Source organism: Mauremys mutica, chromosome 2 (genome assembly GCF_020497125.1).
Source record: "Mauremys mutica isolate MM-2020 ecotype Southern chromosome 2, ASM2049712v1, whole genome shotgun sequence".
Classification (NCBI taxonomy): domain Eukaryota; kingdom Metazoa; phylum Chordata; order Testudines; family Geoemydidae; genus Mauremys; species Mauremys mutica.
In genome coordinates, this window is record NC_059073.1 from 222,486,587 (window position 1) to 222,511,244 (window position 24,658).

Here is a 24,658-nt window from a genome sequence, read left to right on the forward strand (position 1 = left end):
TAAATGTGTTATTTGAATTTTGAAGTTTAGATTTAGTCCTAAAGGGATGGTGGGGGGTTAAGATTTTGGCACAGTATATCTGCTGGGAAATTGACTATATTTTATTTCTATAAGATTAGTTCAATACAGAGAATATAACCTTTGTGCATTTGTTTCAGGTATAATTAAACGAAGTTTCAGTGCTTCCGAAAGACCACCTCAGATAAGGTATGTACAATTTTAGGTGTCAAAAATCAGATTTGGTCATCATTATTTTGAATTCCAGTTTGGATATTCCACAAAGAATTTTTTCCAGTTGTCCTGGATAAAACTTTTGTGGAGTGTCTGCAAACATGTTAATTACCTCAAGCTAACTGACAATCAATTAACTTGAGGTAAAAAAACTCTACTGTCAACATACTGTTATAGATTGTCTATGCATAGAAGTTGCACTGGTTTAACCAAAGGTATGACATTAAATTTATTTAGTTAAACCAGTGAAGTTTTATGACTGGACACCTTTATGTCAGTTCCAACTAGAGCTGGTAGAAAAATGCAATTTTTTATTTCAGCAACATATTTTGAACAAAGCATATTTTTGGTGGGAAAAAATATGCATGTGTGTATTTAACTGTGCACACAAGTGTCTTGTCCTTTGAAGTACTCTAAACCAGCTAGTGCTTCTTTACAAAATTAGATGAATGTTTTGGGAAATCCATGATCTGGTAAAATAGCTTCTCCTGTTGCTGTCAACATATAAATGCCTTCTTGGTCAATGGAGGAATAAGCACCAGGACGGGTACCAAGAGGCCTTGAATACTATTCCCACGTATTTGTTAACTGACCTTAATAGTACGTAGACCTTCACAATCCTTTTTAGAGGGGCATCACACCACTCGTCTGAGATAGGCCAAGATTGTTACCACCCTTTTACAAGGAATAACTGAGGTTATGCAAAGGTTATGCAATTTGCTCAAGATCACATACAAAGTCTTGTTAGAACCTGGAGTAGACTCTGATCAACTAATACCTTTTATCCACTAGACAAGAATGCCATCAATGCACATTTTCTGTTCCTTATAGTCACATAGGTTAAGTGGGGCTAATAATACTTACTTACCCGCCTATATAAAGTGTGTTGAGCTATACTGAGGAAAAAGTTTTAGATAGTTTAGGAGATTAGTGAAGGTTTTATACACTGAAGATCTGGATCTAACACTCTTTTGCTGCACATTAAAGGCTCAAAAACCAAAAGGCAAATAAACAGAACCTTAAATATATTATTGTATAAAAAACTCATGCTTTTTAAAACAGTGTCATTATTTTTTTTTGGAACCTGACTCATGATTTTGGACACCTGTGGTTGTCAGTCCTCTACTGCTTGTCAGAAACTTTGTAAATTAAGGATCATTGTTTTTGCACACTGCTGAAGCAAGTCGACCTCTGTTTGTGGTTTTGTGGGTCTTTTTTTGTTTTGTTTTGGACCAGATCAGAGAAAAGCTCTGCACAGTGGTACATGCACCTTACAGAGGCAGGCACAATATGTTGTTTCTTTTAACATTGTTTAATCTTTTCCCCCTCATAACCCTAATTTTCTTTACCTGTGACTATGGCCAGAATCACTTGCAGAGAGATATTTTCATATGTATGCGGAGCAGTGTTCAAAATTATTTTAAAATGTTGATTCCAAGTCATGTAGCTGAAGCTGCTGGACTGTGCCAAATATTGGGAAGAAAGGGATGGGACGTAGGAGATCAGGAGGAGGCAAGTGAAGGGAGCAAGGGATATTTTATATTTCCCCTATGATTTTATATTTTATTTTATTTGAAACAAATTTATATGATTTGAAACAAGACAATATCAAACCTACTTCTGTTTTATAGAGATTATATTGGAGGCCTAGGATCAAGACCAAGACCAGGTAATTACATGTTTATGACAACCAGACTTGCGCTGAAATTAATCTTACCATTTCCAAGTTCTTTTAAAGTTTGTTTTAGTTGCATATACAGTATCTCCCTCTTTTATTTCTTCAGCTTTGCTGCCTCTTGATCTGCTTCTGAGAGTACCTACGCTCATGTTCAGGGCCAACGTTAAGAAAATAGAGGCATCGTTAGTGACAGGGTGGCAGTCTTATAGCCTTCCAGCTGTGGTTCTTCGCAACCTAAAAGATCATGGTAGTACTCAACAGTAACATTTTGAAGTGAAACAAATGATAGGAGAGAACAAAATTATATATGAGACAGGAACACAGTATGTGAGTGATCCTTAAGGAAACATTTTAAAAATATGAATTCCAAGAAAATTCTTCAGGGCTCTATTTTAGCATGCCTTACCCAGCGCAAATTTCCATGTCATGCAGTTGGAATTTCTTCTGAGTAGGTAGTGATGCACAGAGTCTTTGTAAGTTACAGTAGGTTTGCACATGTATCATCATCGGTGAAGCAGTCTTGGAGTTTCAGATGCTTTTTATTCTCACTAATATGATTTAAATACTCTGTGCTGTTACTTCATAGTGAACACTGTCCCCTGGAGTCAGTTGTATTTGAAAGAAAAAGATTTTGAGCAATTGGAATATCGCTCTTCATAGAGTCTCTTCCATGTACATATAGTAACTGTTGTTTCACAGCTTTTTGGTTATTAAGTCTGTTTTGGAAATTTTAATTACACAATACAAAACACAAATTATTGTCCAATTATAACAGTGACTATTGTTTCCCCAAAAGTGTTGTAATTAGAGATATACAAACTCTGTGAATGCACCCTGGGGTATCCAGCTAGAATATCTCAAAATCATAATGGTCTGTGAGACAACACAGCTGCCCTTAGGGTAAATTAAAAGAGAATGTTGATATCTCCCATTAGAAGGTTTTAGGGCCTAGGTCTAAAGTGGACTCTAAAGCATGTCTTAGAAATACCTCCATTGCAGAGATGCATGTCTGCTCCCTGGATTTCAATACCTGCATTTATGCTCTTGAGTTGGTTTCCAGAGCAATTGTACAATCTTGTTTAGTAAGTTTTCCTCCGAATTTTGCTACTACTATAGGGGTGGGCAAACTATGGCCTGCAGGCCAGATCCGGCCCATCAGGGCTTTGGATCTGGCCTGTGAGATTGCCGCCCCCATGGTGCTGTGGGCCCCGCGCCGCTGCTGCAAGTGGCCAGCACCATGTCCCTGTGGCCCCTGGGGGAGGAGGGACAGAGGGCTCTGCATGCTGTACTCGCCTTTAGGCACCGCCCCCCCAAGCTCCCATTGGCCAGGAACGGGGAACCGTGGCCAATGGGAGCTTCGGGAGAGGTATCCGCAGGTGAGGGCAGCGTGCAGAGCCCTCTGCCCCCTCTCCCCCAGGGGCCACAGGGACGTGGTGCTGGCCGCTTCCGGGAGTGGCGCAGCGCAGGGCCAGGGCAGGCAGGGAGCCTGTCTTAGCCCCGCTGCGCGCGGCTGCCACCTTGGAGCAGCTAGAGATAAACAGCGCTGGGCCGGAGCCTGCACCCTGAACCTCTCCTGTACCCTGCACCCCCACCCCCTGCCCTGAGCCCCCTCTCGCACTCTGTCCCGCACCCCAACCCCCTGCCTCAGCCCTACATTCATGGCCCTGCATGCAATTTCCCCACCCAGATGTGGCCCTTGGGCCAAAAAGTTTGCCCACCCCTGTACTACTATCTAATCCCCTGAGAGTATGGATCTATACTGACAATCTGATGACTAAGCTCTTTATTTAAGATCCAGAAGAGATAATGTATATGACTTGTAAATGTGCAACATTAGAAAGTCATAAGTTGCAATTGATTTATCATGTAGGAATTATAGAACTTTAAATCTGATGTATATTAAAACCCCTTTACACTATTCTGGCAGGCAGAACAGTGTAGAGGGGGCCTATGTGAAAATAAGAATCGTGCCAGTGTTAAATCAATTGTATCTTCTGACTTTCTGTGAATCAATTTTTATTTGCAGAAGATGTAATATATAGTTGTATGCTTTAGTCTTTTAAAATGTTCTAAAGCTTGGTCAGCAATATTTTTTCTAATGATCCTTAAAGTTTGAATTCATATTTTTCCATGGAGCACAAATAAATCATTATTATGCCACTATGGTTCAAAAGGTAAATGCATAGTGCTCTTTAATGAAGCAAAGTTAACTTTTCGTTGTGTAGTACATAAATCGGGGTTTAGTATACTCTGCTTAGTAAATAGCTCAGCAATACTAGTTCATTTAAGAAGGCTTGTAAATTTGTTTCCTATCAAGCTGCCTGTGGCTAATCTATATCTGATATATCATTGAGGAAGGGAGGGAACAAATCACATAGGAGTCTGAGATTACTTGCTGGCTAGCAAATGAACGTTTTTGCTTCAAAACAAGTAAACGGACTTTTAACTGTTATTCTTAAGGGAAAAATACTAAGAACATTTAGTTACTTACATATGGGCACCAACAGAAAGAAAACATATCACTGCACCAGGCAATTTTGGCTACTACATCAAATTCCTATGACATAGATATATAATATATTACAGCATATAGACTATCACAAGAATAATGTTGGAAGTGTCTATGCTGTAATGACTATTTTTGAACAGAAGGCATAACACTGTTTACCCTTTGGCTATCATGTCTGTTTTAGGCTATTATTAATTTTTCTAATTTGGTTAAGATATTCTTACTCTATCATCTCACTTGCCTCTGTCAAATTCCAGTTCTTCCTCAGTCTTATCTCAGGGTGAATGCCACTTCCTGATTTCCAAGAGTGGGGTTCTTTCTCTCCATTGGTCTTTCCCACAATTCCAAACTCTCCTCCTCCCAGCTTGTCTTCAGGTTCTTACCAAGCAGTGTCTTGAAATGCCCTCTTGTCATCTTTGGGTACATGTATAGAGGGGCAAAACTGACCATACGTACCTATCCATAAGTGATCTAGTGAGTATTCATGACACAGCTCAGAAATCCAAGACAGTAGCTTTGGGAGGAGATACATTCATAAACTCCAATTTCATGTATGTAACCTATTTATGCTGAAAGCCATATACTTCAGTATAATCTACACACATCCTCTTATTGGATGGTTTCACAAAGCTGTAAATAAAAAAAATTACAATACAGTTGTAATATAAGTAAATGTACAGTAGAACCTCAGAGTTACAAACTGACTGGTTAACCACACACCTCATTTGGAACCGGAAGTACGCAATCAAGCAGCAGCAGAGACAAAAATAAATAAATAAAAATGTAAATACACTACAGTATTGTGTTAAATGTAAACTACTAAAAAAAGGGGAAAGTTTAAAAAAAGATTTGCAAGGTAAGGAAACTGTTTCTGTGGTTGTTTCATTTAAATTAAGATGGTTAAAGGAGCATTTTTCTTCTGCACAATAAAGTGTCAAAGCTGTATTAAGTAAATGTTCAGTTGTAAATGTTTGAAAGAACAACCATAACATTTTGTTCAGAGTTACAAACATTTCAGAGTTATGAACAGCCACCATTCCCGAGGCATTCATAACTCTGAGGTTCTACTGTATTTTGCCCAGGCAAAAATATAGCACCTATGAATGAATAACTTCCTCTAGTTGTATTTCATGAATGAATCAATACTACAGATTGAGTAGAATAACAGATAGTGATGATCTAGCTTAAGGAAAGCATGCAAATATAGTTAATATGTTCATTCAATTAAATTGGAAAATTCAGCTTCTCTTTCTCTTTCTTGTAAATAATTCAGTTATTAACAATTGGTTTTACATTTCTTTCTTGCCTAAATAAAATCAGCAATAACTAATTTAATACATTATTCATAAGTAAGACTTTAAAGAAGTGTTGTTGTGTTCTTTATTCTAAAACTATGAATGATTGCTTTTGTTAAAGAAAATTACTTTGAATTTTTTTTCCCCAATTCCTTCAATTTTTCTGTCAGACACAGTTCTGGATTATCAAACAGAGATTCAACAAGTACATCAGTAAAAATCCACCTTTGCAAACACAGTGAAGCAGTTACTGGTGCATGCACCAGATGTGTGTAGTTTTTTGTATGCATACCTATTGCCTCCTGTATTTGAAAATTTGACCCATAATATGTGCTTAAGTTATAACTCTGACTAAAGAAAAATTAAAATTCAAAACACTAATTTTTTTTTAAAAAGATTGTTGGCTTCTGTTCCCAGTGAGGGCGAGAAACTGGAGACAATGCATAGGGGCATGATTTTCTGAAACTTTAAGAAAGAAATACTTTACAAACCACATAAAACAATATAAGGTCTGTACTCAGTATCCTGAAACAAGCTTACTTCTGTGACCAACGGAAAGGGGTGTGTGTGTGTATGTGTGTTTAAAAAACCCAATGACTTTCATGAGTACATCTCACACATGTATACGTGGGGATTAAATTTGTATTTGCATTTGGTGTTTTCTATAACCCATACTCACCTTTTTATCAATATTCAATTAATCTGGCATCTGAAAGTTTGAAGTCTTAAAGCCAACTATCCCTGCATATTCATAGATGAAGGTAGCTCTGCTTGTATGAATCTCCACTCATGTATATGTAGCATGATGGACTATGAAACGGAGTAAATTCATGCCACTAAATCTACAGAAAATGTTAATTTTATTGATAAAATGCCCCATGGCAAGATGCTCAAGATGCTGCACAGTTAAAATATATAACAAAACTACAATTAACAGACAATATAAAAAACAAATAAAACACTAAAAAGACATCATGATGTCATTAAGCAGGAGTCATACACAGGAGCTGACTGGGATTTCAGGTGGAAACACCTGCTGTGTCTTCAATAGTTTTTTAAAAAGTGGGGCAGGCATTGTCTGAGGTGGATGTCAAGGGAAGTAAGTTTCATCTCCCCAGGGCCACCACACAAAGGACTCAGTTGCCTGCTGGTGCAAGTCATTATTATCAGTGCCATGTGTACTCCATGGCACTCAGAGAACCAATTTTATGGAAACAACTGGAATTTCACACATCAATCTTTGCAAAGCAAGAAATATTGATCCCTTGGCACCATGCAAACACACACAAATCTGGCTCATAGTTTAAAATACTCAGAAGTAAAATTCAACAATAATTAATTTTTACAGTGATTATTTTTGAGATTTTTTTTTCTTTTTTTTTTCGCTGTGCTTTCCAGGCCTTGATTACTGTGATGTTGTCTAGCCTGTTTCAAAACCTCCTTTTCTACAAGGGTGCCAAGGAAGGGAGTCCTTTTAGTTGGCTTCAGGGGTTCCCCTCTCTGGTTTCTGGCACACAGCTGCTGCCCTGTGTGTGCATTTATACATGTGTGTATATATTTTATATGCATAACTATAATCTGTGGACATAGACATAAATAGTATTTGTGAATATGTATACATACAGAATATGTAGAGCAACTACACTAACCATATAATACATAAGCAGAATTATGTGCTAGGATACACTTGCCATGGGGACTATAGATTTGAAATCTCAATAATATATATACACCTATCTCATATAGCTGGAAGGGACCCTGAAAGGTCAAGTCCAGCCCCCTGCCTTCACTAGCAGGACCAAGTACTGATTTTGCCCCAGATCCCTAAGTGGCCCCCTCAAGAATTGAACTCTCAACCCTGGGTTTAAGTAGGCCAATGCTCAAACCACTGAGCTATCCCTCCCCTTGAACATTGCATTAACTCTTCTCTGGGCAGAGGATAGGGGAGTGAAATGATGGGCTTCATTTATAGCATTGCATTTTGATTAGCCTCTACGGTCTTTTACATTATGCATGATATATGCCAATTATTTAGTAATATACTTACTATGATGATGATATCTAGAGGGCCTTTAACAAGTTCCTACATAGCCTGTCCTGAATTTTTTTTTTTTGTCTGTCAGCCAAAATGGTATCTGGCAGGAACAGGGAATTCTGACAAATAACTACCATTTTCATTGAGTTAGGCAATGAACAGAAAACATGAGGAAATCCATTGTCTCACATTCTCATTGAGGTGTTCTCAAAAGCTGATGTGGCTAGATATTGGAAAGAAAAGTTCACTGTTACAAGGAACATATGGTACAATAAGTGGGAATAAAACTATTTTGTGAAAAGAATACTTCCATACTATCTACATAAGATATATTATAATTTCTAAGGTAAAAGAGATGCTTGTTAATTGTAGTAAAATATTTGAAAGCAAAGGAGCATGTGTTAATCTGTGTGCAAAATAATGGATAGTTTGCCACAATTAAAATCAGAGGACCGTGTTTATTATATTGTTAGGTAACCCTACACATAAAATTGAAAAGGCTTTTATGAGTAGCAAAATATATTTACGCCTCTTCACTCCCAAATAATCTATTTTAGTTTGAATGAAGCAGAGAAAGTGATTTTACCTTTTGAATTTATGATTAATAAGGCTATATAACTTATTATTATTGTAAGATTTTTAGTGTAACCCTTTTATCCTTTTGTAATGTTAGAACTGATCTCAGACTTGGACATTATTGGGAAAAAGTCAGAGAGTAAAAGGCAAAGGACTATTTTTATCTAGATTCCATATAGAAACAACAATATTAAAGAATAATCTATACACACTAGTGCTATGTCTTGGAAAAACAACAAAATGGGCTTTCCTCCTGATTGTAGCATTATCATCTGCAGCATCTGCAGGGATTGCTGTGTCACAAAGGAAGGTGCGCCAGATAAGTGACCCTATTCAGCAGATTCTAATTCAGCTGCACAAAATAATCTACATCACTCAGGTATGCATTTCTGCTGCTTCAGAACACTCCATCCTCTTTGTTTGCTTGTTGATGCCAAAATGATTGTACTACAGTGTTGCTATTTTAGTTGCTCTTCTTTAAAACCAACAGAACCTGACATTTTTACAGATGGCATGATCTAAAAAAAAAAGATTGTAAATAAAAACTAACCTTGAATATTAGTATGTGGAGGATGGTAATAATTGAGTCATATTAAGAAATGCCACTGGCTCACCTCATTAAAATGGATTTTATACAGAAACTTATTTTAATAACATTCTGTCTTGCCAGTAATATGAGTATTGTATTTCAAATGACTTAATATAAAACACCGGCACAGAGATTTCATGAAATGCTTTTATTCTTATAGTCATTTTTAAGAGTTTCCTATTATTTCTAACACAGTACTTCAAATGCTGAATGCATTAGTTGGCTTAAATATTTTGAATTTAAATACAGTTTCTATTCTGACTTAATGCTTTAATTTAATGAAGAAATTCAATGTTTAATATTTAAAGAGAGTAGAAGCTCTGATTTCAAACTGGTACTAAAGCAAAACTGTAACTAGTATAAATCTCTTAGATTGTACTCTCAAACTATTAGTATAACAAATGATTTCACTCTCCAGCAGCATGGCTACAACTCAGTAGTAAAGGTCACAATTACTAATTTTAAATAAATGCCAGCTTAACCTCCAAAATTCACAGTTTATACTTGGCAAGATGTGCTTATCACCACTGGAGCTTTCGGATTGCTGAGCAAAGTTGGTTCAATTTTCTTTTAAAATAGAACAGCCAAACTGAATTTATGTGTATCTCACATAATAGGACTCGTTAACCTGTTTTACATCCTTGAAATTATTATACCTGTCAAAGGTGAAAAATGCTGGAAGTGAATCCCCTTGGCCAAAGAAAAGAAACTTCTCCTTAATTTAAAAAAAATGAACTGATTGAATTTCATAGAATTTAATGCCAGCTTGACAGTGTGGCAAGTCCTATGTATGTTAAAGAAGAGATAAGGAGCTGTGCAATCTTCCCTACTCTGCTCTATCAATGTGTGTTGGAGGGCCCACCTGGAGAGATAAGCAAGTATTTCAGGCTCCATACCCATTAAATACTAGTCTCTCTTCTCAGAGGGCCCTCAGAGACATTAATTAAAACCATTTGTGGTTATCATAGTCTGGACACCTGATAACTAAGAATGGGCAGCACTCACCAGGCTCACTTCAGACTGTCCACTGAACAGATAGTAAAAATGTTGATACTGTTGCCTCTTTTCGACCCACGTGGCTAGTCAGAGTTTAGGGTTCTGGGGATATTCTAGTTGGAAGTACAACTTGGTGATAGTCAGGTATTTCTTTGATGCAGTTTTGTTTACTTATAGAAAATGTATAAACATCCTGTGTCTGTGAGCACAGAAGGAACCAAGGAGTAGGAAACAGTTTCTTTTGCTTACAGGACCAAGAACACTCTTTTCAATCTGCACCTTTGGCCCAAAAAACCACTCCCCAGGTTTCTGCCAGAATCAGACACCATGCTTTCAAATGCTCTTTCCGGCTGTCTGTCTGTTTCTCAGGCTATGTCTACACTAGAGAGTGTACAGTGGTGCAACTGTACCAGTGCAGCTGTAAGATCCCTTGTGTAGCCGGTCTATGTTGACGGGAGAGAGCTCTCCCGTCAACATAATTAATCCACCCCAAACGAGCGGCAGTACCTATGTCAGTGGGAGAAGCTCTCCCACCGACATAATGCTGTGCACACTAGTGCTTATGCTGGCGTCATTTATGGTGCTCAGGGGGTGGAATATTCACAGCCCTGAGCGACATAAGTTTTGCTAACGTAATGGTAGTATAAACATAGCCTCAAGCTTTGTCTACACTGCGCCGCTGTAAGGTCTCCCGTGTAGCCACTCTATGCCGGTAGGAGAGAGTTCTCCTGCCAGTATAACTGAACCACCCTCAACCAGCAGCGGTAGCTATGTTGGCATGAGAGTGTCTCCCCCTGACATAGCGCTGTCCACACTGGCACTTTTGTCCGTGAAACTTCAGTTGGTCAGAGGTGTTTTTTCATACCCTTGACCGCCAAAATTTTACTAACAAAAGTCTGGTGTAGACAAAGCCTCAATCTTTCTCTGTTTTTATCCTGCCTCCCCCTGACACACCCACCCACTGTGGTCACAATACCCTCCCACCCACATAGTGCTAGTTTCTGGCCAGACAGGTCTTGTTTTAGGTGTGCCCCCCTAAGTGTTTGTTATAGCTATCTGAAGTGAAGGGTACATTCCCACCCAGTCTCAAAATGCTTTGTGTAATCCAAGCAGTCCCCAGTATCTCTCAGCAGTAACAATGCTTTCAATTTGGGCTAGATTTGAAATGGTGACCTCTAGCTGAAAGTCTCCATGCCTTGTAACCAAATCCCTTGAGAGTTCCAATCCTTCTCATTATTTGTTTATTTTTTACAGATCTGAGAAAGAACAGACTTTAAATATGTAGCTGGCTTTTAAAATGCTCAATTGCAGATCTCAGCTGACAACTAGAAGCTGAAGTTTACAAGGGAGAGTTCTTATTGCTGGCTCTTGGCTGCCAGCAGTCTTTCCAATCCAGTTTCCATGGAAACAGGTTTTGCTCTGGTCTCTGAAAAATAATGTAAGAACAAGTTTTTAAAAAAACATTATGTAAAACCTTGGCCTTATTTTCACTGATCTAACATTTGATTTCATGGAAACAGAATCTGGAATCAGACAGCAGCAGCTGAGACGACTCTGGTTATTTTCAGTTGCAGCTGACTGTTCCCTAAACCCCTGTACCTTACAGTGCCCCCAACATGTGCAGGTATTTGGTATTAATTCACACTGTATCACATGCTTCCGCTTACTTATAGGATTAGAAACATTCATCATCTGATTGGCTGAAAGTTCTTAAGGGTTTACAACACAACATATGAAAGACATTGTCTACATGAAAAGAAAGCAGCATATGTCTGGATGTAACTGGTTCTGATGAAGCCCTTTATACTCAGAATCAGATCCTGATCTCAATTTTGCCTGTGTAAATCAGGAATAACTCCATTAAAGTCAGTATAATTGTTCTGGATTTATACCAGTGTAATAACCACAGTTATTCCCAGAAAAATACAAAAAACCCCAAGTAGACTTTATAGCTAGATATGTGGGGATGGCCCGAATAATGGTCAAACCTTTCATGTATCAAAAAGTTTCCATTTAGTTATAATTGGCATTTGTTCATATACATTTATGAAGTGTAACATGGGTTAAATCACATCTATGACATATAACCCTGGTCCAGACACTTTGACCACAAGGATCTTGATTCGTCACTGAGTTATACCCTGTGTAGCTATTTGCACCAGTGCACCGTGATCGTGTCAAGTGCTATCAAATCAGAATGGTAGTTTTACACCCTCTGCGCACAGGGATAAATGATTATGCAAAGTACCAGGCAGTGGAGAATTAAGCCCAAAGTGTAATATGTGTTATAGGATGACTCTATCTTCCACATTGGATTGATGACAGATATAATTAAAAAGCTGCCCTGACAATAGGCCTGACTAACCATTGGGACTTTACATTTATTTTTAGAGCAGAAAGGTAATTTAAAAATTCAAACACAAAAAGATTTCATCTTTCATAAAGAAGAGAGTTCAGAGGATCCTCCTATAAGAGACCTGTTTACACCTTCTGAAATATGCAGCATGTTTTTCTTTGTTAAACAGAGATAAAGAGGGGAATGCATTTTGATGCACAAGAACATAGATGGAAAATTTTCCTGTATTGGTATAAAGTCAAAACCTTTCTGGATACTTTACAGACAAGTAAAATATAAAGTTCCTGTTCTGGAAAGCTTACAATAGAAGGGCCAGATTCAGCCACACTTTGTCACATTGAGTAGTACATTGGGGCCTTAAGCAAAGCCCATTGAAATCAAGGGGAAGATTCCCATTCACTTTATTTTGCATTGCATCAAGCCCTTATTCTCATATATAGTTCCACTGATTTCAATCCTGGTAACTCAAGATAACCAACACAAAATTCGGCCCAAGCCTTCTCCTCAGGATCTGTTCTTCCTAGGGTTCCTCCCTTAAGACTACCTAGTCCCAGATGTTAGATTATTTTGACCAGTGGCGCCACTCCTACCCCCTCTATATCCATGATCAATATAACACGCTACACCTGTCACTGTGAGCCCAGTTACCATCTCTTCAGGTTCCAACACCTTCTAACAGAGTGGATGAACAGAAGAACATTATTACAATATGCATTGCTTCAGATTCTATACAGTAGTTTATTGCTCGGGCTATTAAATATCAGTGTCTACATATACAGGGTAACTACCAATTTTAAAAATTAACACTGTAGGAAATGTGGCCTATAGAGGAGTCAAAATTGAGAGGTGATAACAGCTGTTTCTCTATCTCCCATAGCTTCCTCCAGCTTTGCACTGCAACTTGAAAAGAAGAGTTATTGAGAGATTCAAGAAATCTCTCTTCAGCCCACAGAGCAATCCTTGTAACTTGAAACTGGAAGTTAAAAAGGTGCAGTATTGTGAGACATTGTGATCATCATCTCTTTTCTATTTGAATTATGCCATATGAATTAATCGGGGGGAGGGAGGAGAAAAACTTTATAAAAGTTAATTAAGATGCTCTGAACTGTATGTGTTCTTCATATTCATCTTCTATTTTAGTCATGAAAAATAAGTATCTGATTCAACAAAAACTTGAGAAAATTAATAATGTTTGTAGTAAATAATTTTAGTTAGTATCACAAAAACTTTGATTAATTTGAAATTGTTTCCAATTTTTATGGAAAATGTTTAGGCAAATGCTTTATCCACCTTTTAGTTGATGGTCTGAAGGTCTCCTAGATAAGCAGTGATACAGAATAGTTTTAGATTTTGTCTTTGATCAGAGGCACGCACATTGAAAATGGAAAGATCCAGCCAGCTGCTAATAAACAAAACATAAAATCCACCTCCTCAGAGATCAGAGAACTTGTTTTTCCTTTCATGGATCAGATCAGGATAGTAGCAGGGAGGGATTTAAAATAAAACAGCAGGAGATCAAAACAGTCACATAGAAGTTTTCTGAAATTTGTTTTATAACATAATATGATGATTCTCATAACTTTATTTTATAAATATGAAATAGAATTTTTTTTCAGTTCCAGGCTTAATGCTTAAAGGAAAATTAATGCTTGTCTAATTTTTTTTTAAATGCAAATGCTTCCCCCGCTCAATAGTCTCAAAAATGGGCCTCTGTTAGCATAAATATTTTATTAATTATTTACCAAGAAATGTTTCACAGTACAGAACAAACAGGGTTGCATTTTTATCATTTATCCTTCCCTTTTCTTGTCCTAGGATCAAATTGCAACTGTTTGTGTTTAAACTGGGGGGGAAAAAAGGCTAACTTTTTGTGTTAAAGGCTAATAGAGCTGGATTATGTCAACTCCTGTTACATTATCATTAGCCTGCCAACATTCTGGTATTTTGGAACAACATATTTCTACTCAAAGCATGAACTCTTAGAAAGCACTGAAACTGCCCAATGCTCTTGAAGCCAAATTATCCTTCCTGATTGTTGAATAAATAGTCTGTTAGCAATAATTCAGTGTCATCACTTGAAAATTACTGAAGACTTGCAAGCATTAGAAGGATATTTTTTCTGGTCAGATATAGATTCAGCCTTTGTGATTTTGGGACATGTACACAGAAGCATTGAGGTACAAGAAGATGATGATCCTTTTCTGTGGGGAGACAGTATTTGGAAGGCTGAATTCAGTTCTGAATATCTCCCTCCCAGTAGGCAAGTTGGAAGTAGTTAATAGAACAATGAAAAATGTTCCGGGGACTGGGAGGATTGATGGATGAGGAAGAAGTAAAAGCTAAATATTTGAAAGTCAGTGGGAGTTGGGTGGCAAATTTCAGAATCTCAGCCCAGGACCACCAACATGAAGGGTATTTCGTAGTAAAACTAGGATTTAATGGGATGAAATTAAGTAGAGAAAAGTTTAGGATGAGCCCTGGAAGACCCTCCCCAACAATGATATTTGTTATATTGTACAATAATTTTCAGTGGGAAATGATGGAAGGCCTTGCCTGAAACATTTAAAATTAGAGTGAGCAGGTGACTAGATTAGAATAACAGACTGTTAGAAAGATTCCTGCATTGCCAAGGGTTGGGGTGGAGTAAAGGACCTCCCATAATAGGTCTTGTGTGTGTCTAACCAGTGTGATTCTACAGTATTAAAAGCTGGTGAATGAGAAGAGTGTTGATTATGCTGAAGATACTGTAGAGTACGGGAACAGACATTTCTTTCTTATTTATCTACAAAAATGACATTGTAATGTCAAAATCGTAGTGGATCCTACATCCCTACGTAGACACCCAAAAATGATTTGATTCTCAGTTTTCATATGTTCACAGCAGTCAGTTGAAATCAAAAGTGATGAGATCCAACTGATTGAAAAATCAGGCAATTTAAATATGAGTTTAGGAACCTAACTTTACGTACCAAACTTTGAAAATCTCAAACTATTGACTGTTTCTCCTCTAGTTTTGAGAAAACACATTTTTTCTTTTTTGTTTTCGTACAAATTTGCACTTTGATATTTGATTTTTCATAGCTGTGAGGTTTATACTGAGTGCAGTTTGGCTGCCTTCAGTGTTTAATAAACACCTCTGAAGGGAAGAAGGTAGAGCATTCATGACTGATTTGACTAGTTCTTTATTCATTTCAAATGTATTGAAAGCTCCTTTCTCCTCTAACTCTGGATTTTAGGAGAGTGAAAAACTACTTATGTTCTGCGATGGAAGATTTTGGTTTAAAAAATGTAGTTTTAATATGGTTTTTGCTTTTTTCCAGCTGCTCCAGGGTTCTCCTGAACTGATTGAGCCCAACTTTTTTGCAGCAGATTGCCATTTATTACTTCACTCTTCAGGGGGAAATATATTGGCCTCAGATGATAGAACAGGTAAGGAAAGCAAACAAACACTCATGATCTGAAATACACTTTTCAAGTTGGGAACATGGTATTGAGATTAGAAGTTTTCAGTAAAGAGAAATTAACTCTTTGTTGTCAGTTACTGTCTTTACTGACAATTAAGTCATATTTGCGGAACTGATTTAAAAGACAGTATACTTTGTGATTGTGGACCAGACATAACCATTTAAAAGAATGTTCTTGAGTTTGGGGTATGTGTGGATTTTTTCAAATTGCAGTTAGGTGCCTAACTGCCATTGAAAGTCAGTGGGAATTTGGTGCCTCTTATTTGTGTCTTTGAAAATCTTCCACTTGGGCCTTAAGCAAAGCAATATTTAAACACTGTGCAAGAAAGATCTCTTCTTATACCATGTTTTATAGTGGTTGCACTAACATGACTTAATTGCTTATCTGGATGAGGCCTCAGAGAGTTGGAGAGGAAACAGTAAAACATAGTTCATCTGCTACAGCACTGTCCATACAAGGGCTTGTAAACATGTATACTTTTCATACATAGTTATCAAATATGGTTTGCACCTAAGTTGAACACTCTTCCAAACAATGTGCTCCATCCTCAGCAACACTCAATAAGCACTGGGTGCAGCTAAACTGGGGAACCACAAAGGAACCACTTGTGATTCCCCATTTTTTATGCATTTCTTTTTGCATTTATACAGTGTTCTTCCAGATTAAAAAGGGGGAAAAATAGTTGTTAATCAAACAAGACTGTTTTTCCAATATGATCACATCATCTACATGGCTGGGATGCGCTGCAAGCACTTTGGAGGCCATTATTAGAATTCAAAATGCCCTTGACCAATTGGAGAATTGGTTTGAAATCAACAAGATGAAATGAAATAAACACAAGTGCAAAGTACTACACTTAGGAAGGAAAAATCAAATTCACAAGTACAAAATAGGGAATAACTAGCTGGGCAGTGATTCTGCTAAAAAGGACCTGGGGTTATAGTGGCTCACAAATTGAATGAGTCAACAATGTGATGCAGTTGCAAAAAAGGCTAATATTCTGGGGAGTCTTAACAAGAGTGTAGTGTATAAACCATAGGAGATAACTGTCCTACTCTACTCAGCACTAGTGAGGCCTCAGCTGGAGTACTGTGTCCAATTCTGGATGGCACACTTTAGGAAAGATGTGGACAAATTGGAAAGAGTCAAGAAGAGAGCAACCAAAATGATAAAAGGTTTAGAAAACCTGACCTATGAGGAAAGGTTAAAAAACTGGGCATATTTAGTCTTGGGACAAAAGATTGAGGGGAAGCCTGATAACAGTCTTCAAATATGTTAAGGGCTTTTATAAAGAGGACGGAGATCAATTGTTCTCCACGTCCACTGAAGATAGGACAAGAAATAATGGTCTTAATCTGCAGCAAGGGAGATTTAGGTTAGATATTAGGAAAAACTTTCTACTATAAGGATAGAATCATAGCACTGGAAGGGACTTGAGAGGTTATCTAGTCCAGTCCCCTGCACTCATGGCAGGAATAATTATCTAGACCATTCCTGTGAAGCTCTGAAATAGACTTCCAAGGGAGGTTGTGGAATCTCCATCACTGGAGGTTTTTTACGAACAGGTTGGATAAACACCTGTGAGGGATGGTCTAGGTTTACTTGGTCCTGCCTCAGAGCAGGGCGCTGGCCTGATGACCTGTTTAGGTCCCTTCCAGCCATACATTTCTATGACTCTATGATCACAACCACATACCAACATCTAGAAGATCACATCATACTGTAAGAATTTCCTCCTCCCACCTGTTTACGTGATCACTGTGGTTAATGCAGCAAAAACAGATGAAGATCAAGGTTAGCCATTTATCTTGTTAACAAACTGTTCTGGCTATGCTGTGATTGCTAAGAAACTCTGATGAGGCACATGTAAGCCAAAATTTCAGTGATTTAACATTGCCTGATATTTGCTTTATAGGCTTTCCTGGCAGTTTTGACATGGAGGAAGGAATGACATATGAACAGATGCAGGTCAGCTTTTCACATTCTTCATGAACAATTTTGTTTTCTTACTTTTAACCAAGATATACATTTTTTTACTAACCTGAATTTCCTTTAATCTGTAGTCTGTGATTGAAGAGGTTCTGGAGGAAAGTGGTTATTACAATTTCACTTCTAACAGGTGAGTTTCAAAGTTCAATTTCAAAAGGAAAAGTTAAATTATGATGTGGTAAGCCAATGACACATTTTCTTCTATTTCCTAATTGTAGCTTTCTCTTTCAGTTTTAATGGAACACATAATGTTATGGCATATAGGCCTGGACTGGATAGAACTGATTTAGGACATTTTAGCCAGTCTTCTAGATCAGCCACAGCTGCTGTATTCTTCACTAACAGAGAAGAATGGTGTATGCTTGGTAGCAATTTCCTCTCATTATTCCATGTAAAAACTCAGTTGAAACAAAAGACACCTCTATCCCATTCATTTTAATGGGAGTTTATTTTGTTATAAAACCCTACCGCTACAAGACTGAAGCTAGCATAGTCAGTATAACGTTTGGATGCAATACAAAAAGGAAGAAATGTAGGTGCTAACAAAAAAGAGCAGGGGGAAGTGAAATAAAGATGTGTTGGAAACTGCAGGCAGCAATCTGTCTGTCTGTGACACACACACACCCACCCACACCCTACCTTTTACATAAAGAGGGTTATCGGTGGAGATACTACATGGAAAATAGAATAACACAAGCCTGGCATTTCTAGTTCTGTTCACTGGTCTAGTCCTAAAGCACCTTCTGCAGACTTTTAATAGTTCATGTTTCCCCTATTGAAGAAATGGTTCATCTTTGATTCTTTCCTATGTCTTCCCCAGCAGTCTGCTCCTATTGCCAGTGACCAACATTTTCAAACATGGGAGCCTAAAATTAAGCTCCTAAATATGTACATAGGTTCCTTAAATAAAAGTGGCCTCATTTTCAGAGGTGAGAAACACCTGCAGCTCCTGATGCTTCAGTGGTATTTGCATAGGTCTATCAAGGCTATTATATAAATGTACCACAGTTTTATAGGCATTTACCTCATGCATACTGACTGGCACAAAACATCGTACAAAGACTAAATATAACTAGGCAGGTGTTCGGTGCATGTGGGCAGGAGTCTTTTACACACATTAGTCTAAAAAAGAATCGGTTGCTTAGTGGAACTATACATAGATGTTAGCATTGCTGCAAAGTATGCGTGTATGTCAGCATAGGAATTGGGTATTAATGCCTGTTACACGATCGGCTCCAAAACTGTTCATATTCTCAGCCTTCTCGTTCCAATATCTATTTCTCAGCTCTGGTCCCATGTGTGTTGTGGATTCCCTAATGTATCGTTGTTCTTTGGTATCTACATTTTAAAACGTTTTTCTACATTTCTGGAAATCGCACATTATGGGAGAGATTGTGACTTTTCCTGCACAGCCATGCAGGGGAACAATGGGGTATAAATCACTGTCCTACTTCCCTATGCTGTCTGCTCGTGCCTGGGGTAGGAGCGCTAGAGGAAGAGCAACCACTCCTGGGTCATTACGCCCCCCCCGCCCCGTATGTGGGCAGGGAATGCATGGAGTCTTGACTCCGCCCTCTCCTCCACACACTGGGAGACAGCTGTCCCAAGGTATGTCCCCCTGGAGCAATGGGGAACTGGAAGTCAAATTGACTCTCTGAGTCAGACTCTGCTTCCTGGCCTGTTCCTGGGGCAGCATGTGGCAGAACCACAATTGACCTCCATAGTTAAATACATTTTTTGGGAGGGTGTGGAATAGAGCCCTGCACACTCATTTGTTTGAAGTGTATTGTTTGAATTTGAAGTTTAACTATTTCTTACTCTCAGAGAATGTGTATTTAGACATGATTAGATTTTGAAATGTCACTGCCTACAGTACGTTCTCTTGCTGTTATTCCATGGTTTACTCTTCAACATACGTCCTATTATCTGCTGTCTTGCATAGTTACACTTGGCTCCCTTGCCACTACAATACCATTCCTTCCCCAGTCCACTTCGCCACTACCAAGTAGCCCACATATGTGTCCTTGTCTTTCAAAAAATGCCTTTAACTGCAAAGTCTGCCATCCGCATTTCCTGACAAATGACCATGTTTTCTACAATAATTTCTGCTCAATTCTATTTTGAGCCTTCCAAATCCTGCACATTTTTTTCTCCACACTCACTGTCTAGATAGCCAAACAGTACAGTTTTGATAGCTGTCCCATACAGGATGATTCATGTAGCCAGCAGACATACATCATTAGGTTTTATCTCTAAGTCTCCAAACAGTTCAAGCTGACTGAAAGGACAAATCACCCCCCTCAAACTGCAATCCGTGCTGCTTGTCAGTGTCCACCATTATTTGGCCTTATTGCAGTAACCATAAATGGGACTGAAGACCTCGCATCTGCATCCCATCAGCCTTGCCTTGCCTAAGGGAGCCTTGATCGCCTCCTACTTCTATCTACACAGTGGACTGTCTCAGGAATAACTACAACCTTTCCTTGCAATCCTCAATTATCTCCTTTTCTTAGGCAATAGTTCATAAAAAATAAGGTGTTGACAAAAGTTATTAATCATAGAATACTAGCAGGAGTCTGTGTGCATTTTTCTTCTAGCAATCTGCTGAACCTTCCTTCTGCTTTTAACTCTCCTGGCTGTTTAAAATGCTTTGTTCTAGATTTAGCTCTGGAGTTTCTAAAGTGAGCAGCAGGAGGGTTGCTGGGCCTGTAAGGCTTATGGCATGGAATCACTTAAAGCTGTTGCTTCTGGGAGGAAATTGTGTGGTCAGAGTCTGTGCGCTTTCATCCATGAAATTTTGGAGCTAAAATGCTCCAGCTGGTGCGCTGAGCTTACTTCATCCTTCCCATAGTGCAGCACAGGTGCCTGTCATGTTGCCAGCTCTCATCACAAGTTTGACAATATTTGGTGTTTTCTTAGAAAGTCCTAGCTCCTGGAGGTGAGTGATTATCTGAGAACCGCAGCTTTTCTCCCTCTCTTTTAAAATAAGTTTGCAGCCTTCGTTGTTCAGGAAAAAAGCCTGAAAACATGAACTCTAGAGGCTAAAAAAGAAGAGGCAAATCAAAAGATTGCCAAATTTAATCGCATGATTTGTAAGCCAATCTTTTGATTTCTGGGGGCTTGACTCATGATATTTGAACACTTGGAGCTGACAGTACTTACTCCTAGGGGAATTCTGTGCCCCTGCACACATGCAGAATTCATGTCCCCCCGCAGATTTTTTTTCCTCTGCAGAAAATTCATTCTGCTGGGGAGGCACTGCAGTTATACCTTTTGACCACCAGGGGCTGCTGTGGTGCCAGAAGAGAGGGCAGCTGACTCTGGGCTGGAGAAGTCAGCCAGGGAGAGGGAGGGTGCAGAGGCTTCCTTCCTCACAGTGCCCTGCCCACGGGCCTGGGTAAAAAGGCACAGAATATGTGGGGGAGGGACAGAGTACGGCACACAGAGCTGCTGGAGGATCACGTAGACTGAGTTCAGAAGGGTTAGTACGGGGACAGACTGGGGCCGGGGCACAGGAGCTAGTGAGGTGATAGCATTGAGCCAGGTGAGGAATGAGTATGGGGGTTTAGGGCCACATGTTGATGGGGGGGTAACTCAGTGGGGATACAGAGACACATGGGGACAAGAGGGATGCAGAGACACATGGGGACGGGGGAAGAGAGTGGCAGAATGGGGGTGCAGGGCTACATGGGGGATAGGTGTTCCAGGGACACACAGGGACAGGGGCAGATGTGTCTGACTGAATGGGAGAGACTAGGGGTTAGCCAAGATATGTGTGGGGGAGGCTCCCCAACTCCCTAAATCACACCCTCCTCAAAAAATGTCCATACTTCTCCCCCCCACACCCAACAATCCTCCAGATTCACTCCCAGGCTCCTTCCCAGCAATTACTTCCCTCTCCCTCAGCTCCTCTGTTGCCCGTGACTTCCCCAAGCCTTTGCACTGCTTCTGAGGGGTGCAGGACATACATTTCTGTATTGTAGTTTAAATGAATGATTACTCAAATGTCCATATTAATACATGTGGGTTTGTACTTGGGTGGCTTAGCCCAAGCCACAACCCGTGCTGCTGTGGTCACACTGCTGTTTTTAGTAAGCTGCTTGTCAAGGCTGAAATTCCCCCTCTGTCACTCCGAGTGCAGTAGGGGCCTGCAAGGATTCTAAAAATTAATACTGGCCACTCCAGGCTTGTATTAAGCTCCCAAGGTTACAGCTTTTTTCTGACCTTGGCTTGGTAAACGCTGCCACCACCCAAATGCGCCCCCCCCAAAAAAACCAAAAAACCCTTTGGACCCAGGAAGAAGCACTTGGGAATTCCTCCCTGTGGGGTGCCCTCAACCCCTTTCACCCTCCCCCCCACTCCGGGAAGAGCTGAGAAAGAAAACGAAGGGAATTAGCTGTTGCCACCAGCTAATCTAACAGCATATGCACAAACTCTTAGGACACCAGAAATCCAATCCTGTTCTTAAAAAAGGTAAATTTTATTAACAACGAAAAGAAAGAAAATACATCTGGAACTTAGGCTTTTGCTAGATTTTAAAAGAGCAATTCCAAAAATTAATCACACAAAATAGCTTTCTTGAGGGTTCAGCTTAAAGGTTACAAGCAAACAAAGGCATCTGGGGTTAGCACAGAAGAATCCACAAGCCAAAATAAAAAATAAACCTGATTGTGTCTAACTAAACATTCCCTATCCAAATAATTTCTTCTAGGTATGGAAGATGAATTTTCAGACCTGGTTCAAGCCTTACATAGCATTGCTGCTCTGTTTCTCTGCAGCCCAGAGAGACCAACAGACAGAGGGAAAGTTTCTTTCCCCATTTTAAAAAAATCTAGGCTTCCCATTGGCTCTTTTGGTCAGGTGCCCACTTTTTTTTCTTTACCTGGGGGACTTTTTAACCCTTTACAGGTAAAGCAAGTAAAGAACAGCTACCAAGAGGGATTTTACAGCTAACTGGCTGGCTGGGCCTCCATCAAAGGGAGCTATCTCCCCCCCACCCCACCTCCTTTATTTATCACATTGCTCAAGCAGAGCTAGTGCATGTCTGTCTGCCTTTTCTTGGAAGCATGCTCCCAGCTGCTGTGTGGACATATCCTGTATTTGATAGCAAATGCAAAACCAACAGTTTGACTGCATACAGCACAGTAATACAGGTTCCCAGTTCTTCCAGGAACATATTTCTTCTGGAAAATCCTTTTCTTTTGTATACGCAGCATTTTTCTATTTTATGTATATTTGCTGCTCCCTTGGCATCTCTGCCCTAACATGCTGCCTGCAAGAAACTGGAACTGGATGACAAGGAGTGGATCACTCAATGAATTGCCCTGTTCTGTTCACTTCCACTGGCTACTGTCAGAAGACAGGATACTGGGCTAGATGGGCCATTGGTCTGACCCAGTGTGGCCGTTCTTATGCTCCCCACTATATGTCCCCCCCACATCTGTAATAATCATGGTGTCACTCAGTGTTACATAGCAAAATGACAGAAAAAAGATATGCAGAATTATAAACTGTGTGGAGTGCTGAGAACTGATTCCAACACCTGACTGGGTGATGTGTAGGGCATTAAATTGTTAGAAAATGAGAAGCTGAACCCCATAAGATGTCCATACACTTTTTTTTCATTATAGTAATTGTTTTTCATTTTCATTCTAATAGTAATTACAGCCTCAGTGCAGGCCATTTCATGAGGATTAATGACCAGCTGGGGATAATGACCCTCAGCTGTGTCCTGAATAATCAATTCCTGCCCATCTATCATAAATCCCCATAAAATGCTCAGTGCTTCGATTAGTGTCACTTGTTTGTACAGAAATTTATAAAAAATTAGCTGAATATTTCAAAATGTGTTTTATCCCAATGACTCTTCCCCTCTCTTTCTTTTCTCCTGATTTAATGTCACACCACGTATGGTGACGGCTTACTCACATAAGTCGGATGTGTGTGTGACTGTTTTTACTTGTGAGATCATTTACAGATAGGACAATGTATATCTGTTGCAAACTTTCAGCATGCTTCTGTGCACTGAGGTGGTCCCACAGTATCCAAGTTGAAAGATCTGATTTTAAATAACTATATTTCCTTTATATTTGCGGTCTGTTACCTCATTATTTCATGTAAAGCTCCATAAAGTGTATTAAGGGGCTTAATCCAAGAGCAGCTCAGTTTATATGAAGGTGGATAGTGTGTTACAAATGAACAGAACCTGCAGAAATGAAGGTCAGACACTCTAGTGGTCTTCAGCTGAGTGCTGTAGTTCACCAAGACTCCAAATGAATTATTATATTGTATGTATCATCAGAGGTCCTCTTTTATGGTAGAGAAGTGCTGTTGCAAGAGTGGTACTCTGTAACTGAGAGAACATTTCTAGCCCCAGTATAATCAAGTGAGAGGACACTCATCTAATCAACAGTATACATTGCTATATGTATTGTCATTAATCGTTCTTTTTCACAGCTTTTATTCACTGCATTTTTTCATTTCTGTAAATATTTTAGGCATAGTGAATGTCCAGTCAAATAGTTATAGGTAGATTACTGTGTTTTTAGCAAATATGAAATAAAAACCAACATCTAAATTGAAATAAAACAAAAGTAGTCACCCCACAACAACAGCTTTTGCAGTTCCTGTCCTGCGGGACTGGGAGTGGCATTGCGACCTGGTGCATGGGTACAGAGACACTCAGCATTGGCCTGTCCTCCCATCTGGCATGATGGGAGTACGGCTGGGCCAAATTTCAGTGAGTGGCATTACAACCTGGTGCTGCAATCTGGCGCATTGGTCAGAGCACCATTCACTCAAAATTTTGCCCAGTCACCTCTCTGTCATCATGACAGAGGGGCAATCAGACCAAACCTGAGCGGCACGGCCACCCCATGCACCAGCTCTGGGCTGTACTGGGTCTGGGTTCAGGCCCCAGAGGAGCGGAAAGCAGGAAGG

The 24,658-nt window shown here is 39.3% G+C and overlaps 1 protein-coding gene across 5 annotated transcripts in view; it reads left to right on the forward strand.

Moving 5' to 3' along the window:
- The window catches only part of NEK10 (NIMA related kinase 10), a 156,698-nt gene that overhangs the window by 126,308 nt on the left and 5,732 nt on the right, over positions 1 to 24,658 (forward strand). For 2 of the 5 annotated variants that reach the window (XM_045008102.1, XM_045008107.1), the window contains 8 exons: positions 159 to 207; positions 1,863 to 1,900; positions 2,016 to 2,156; positions 8,588 to 8,703; positions 13,143 to 13,253; positions 15,586 to 15,694; positions 17,646 to 17,698; positions 17,794 to 17,849. In XM_045008102.1, the coding sequence (XP_044864037.1) occupies positions 159 to 207; positions 1,863 to 1,900; positions 2,016 to 2,156; positions 8,588 to 8,703; positions 13,143 to 13,253; positions 15,586 to 15,694; positions 17,646 to 17,698; positions 17,794 to 17,849 (673 nt within the window). The remainder of the gene's footprint in view (positions 1 to 158; positions 208 to 1,862; positions 1,901 to 2,015; positions 2,157 to 8,587; positions 8,704 to 13,142; positions 13,254 to 15,585; positions 15,695 to 17,645; positions 17,699 to 17,793; positions 17,850 to 24,658) is intronic. The other 3 variants (XM_045008103.1, XM_045008104.1, XM_045008105.1) reach the window with 3 other exon arrangements.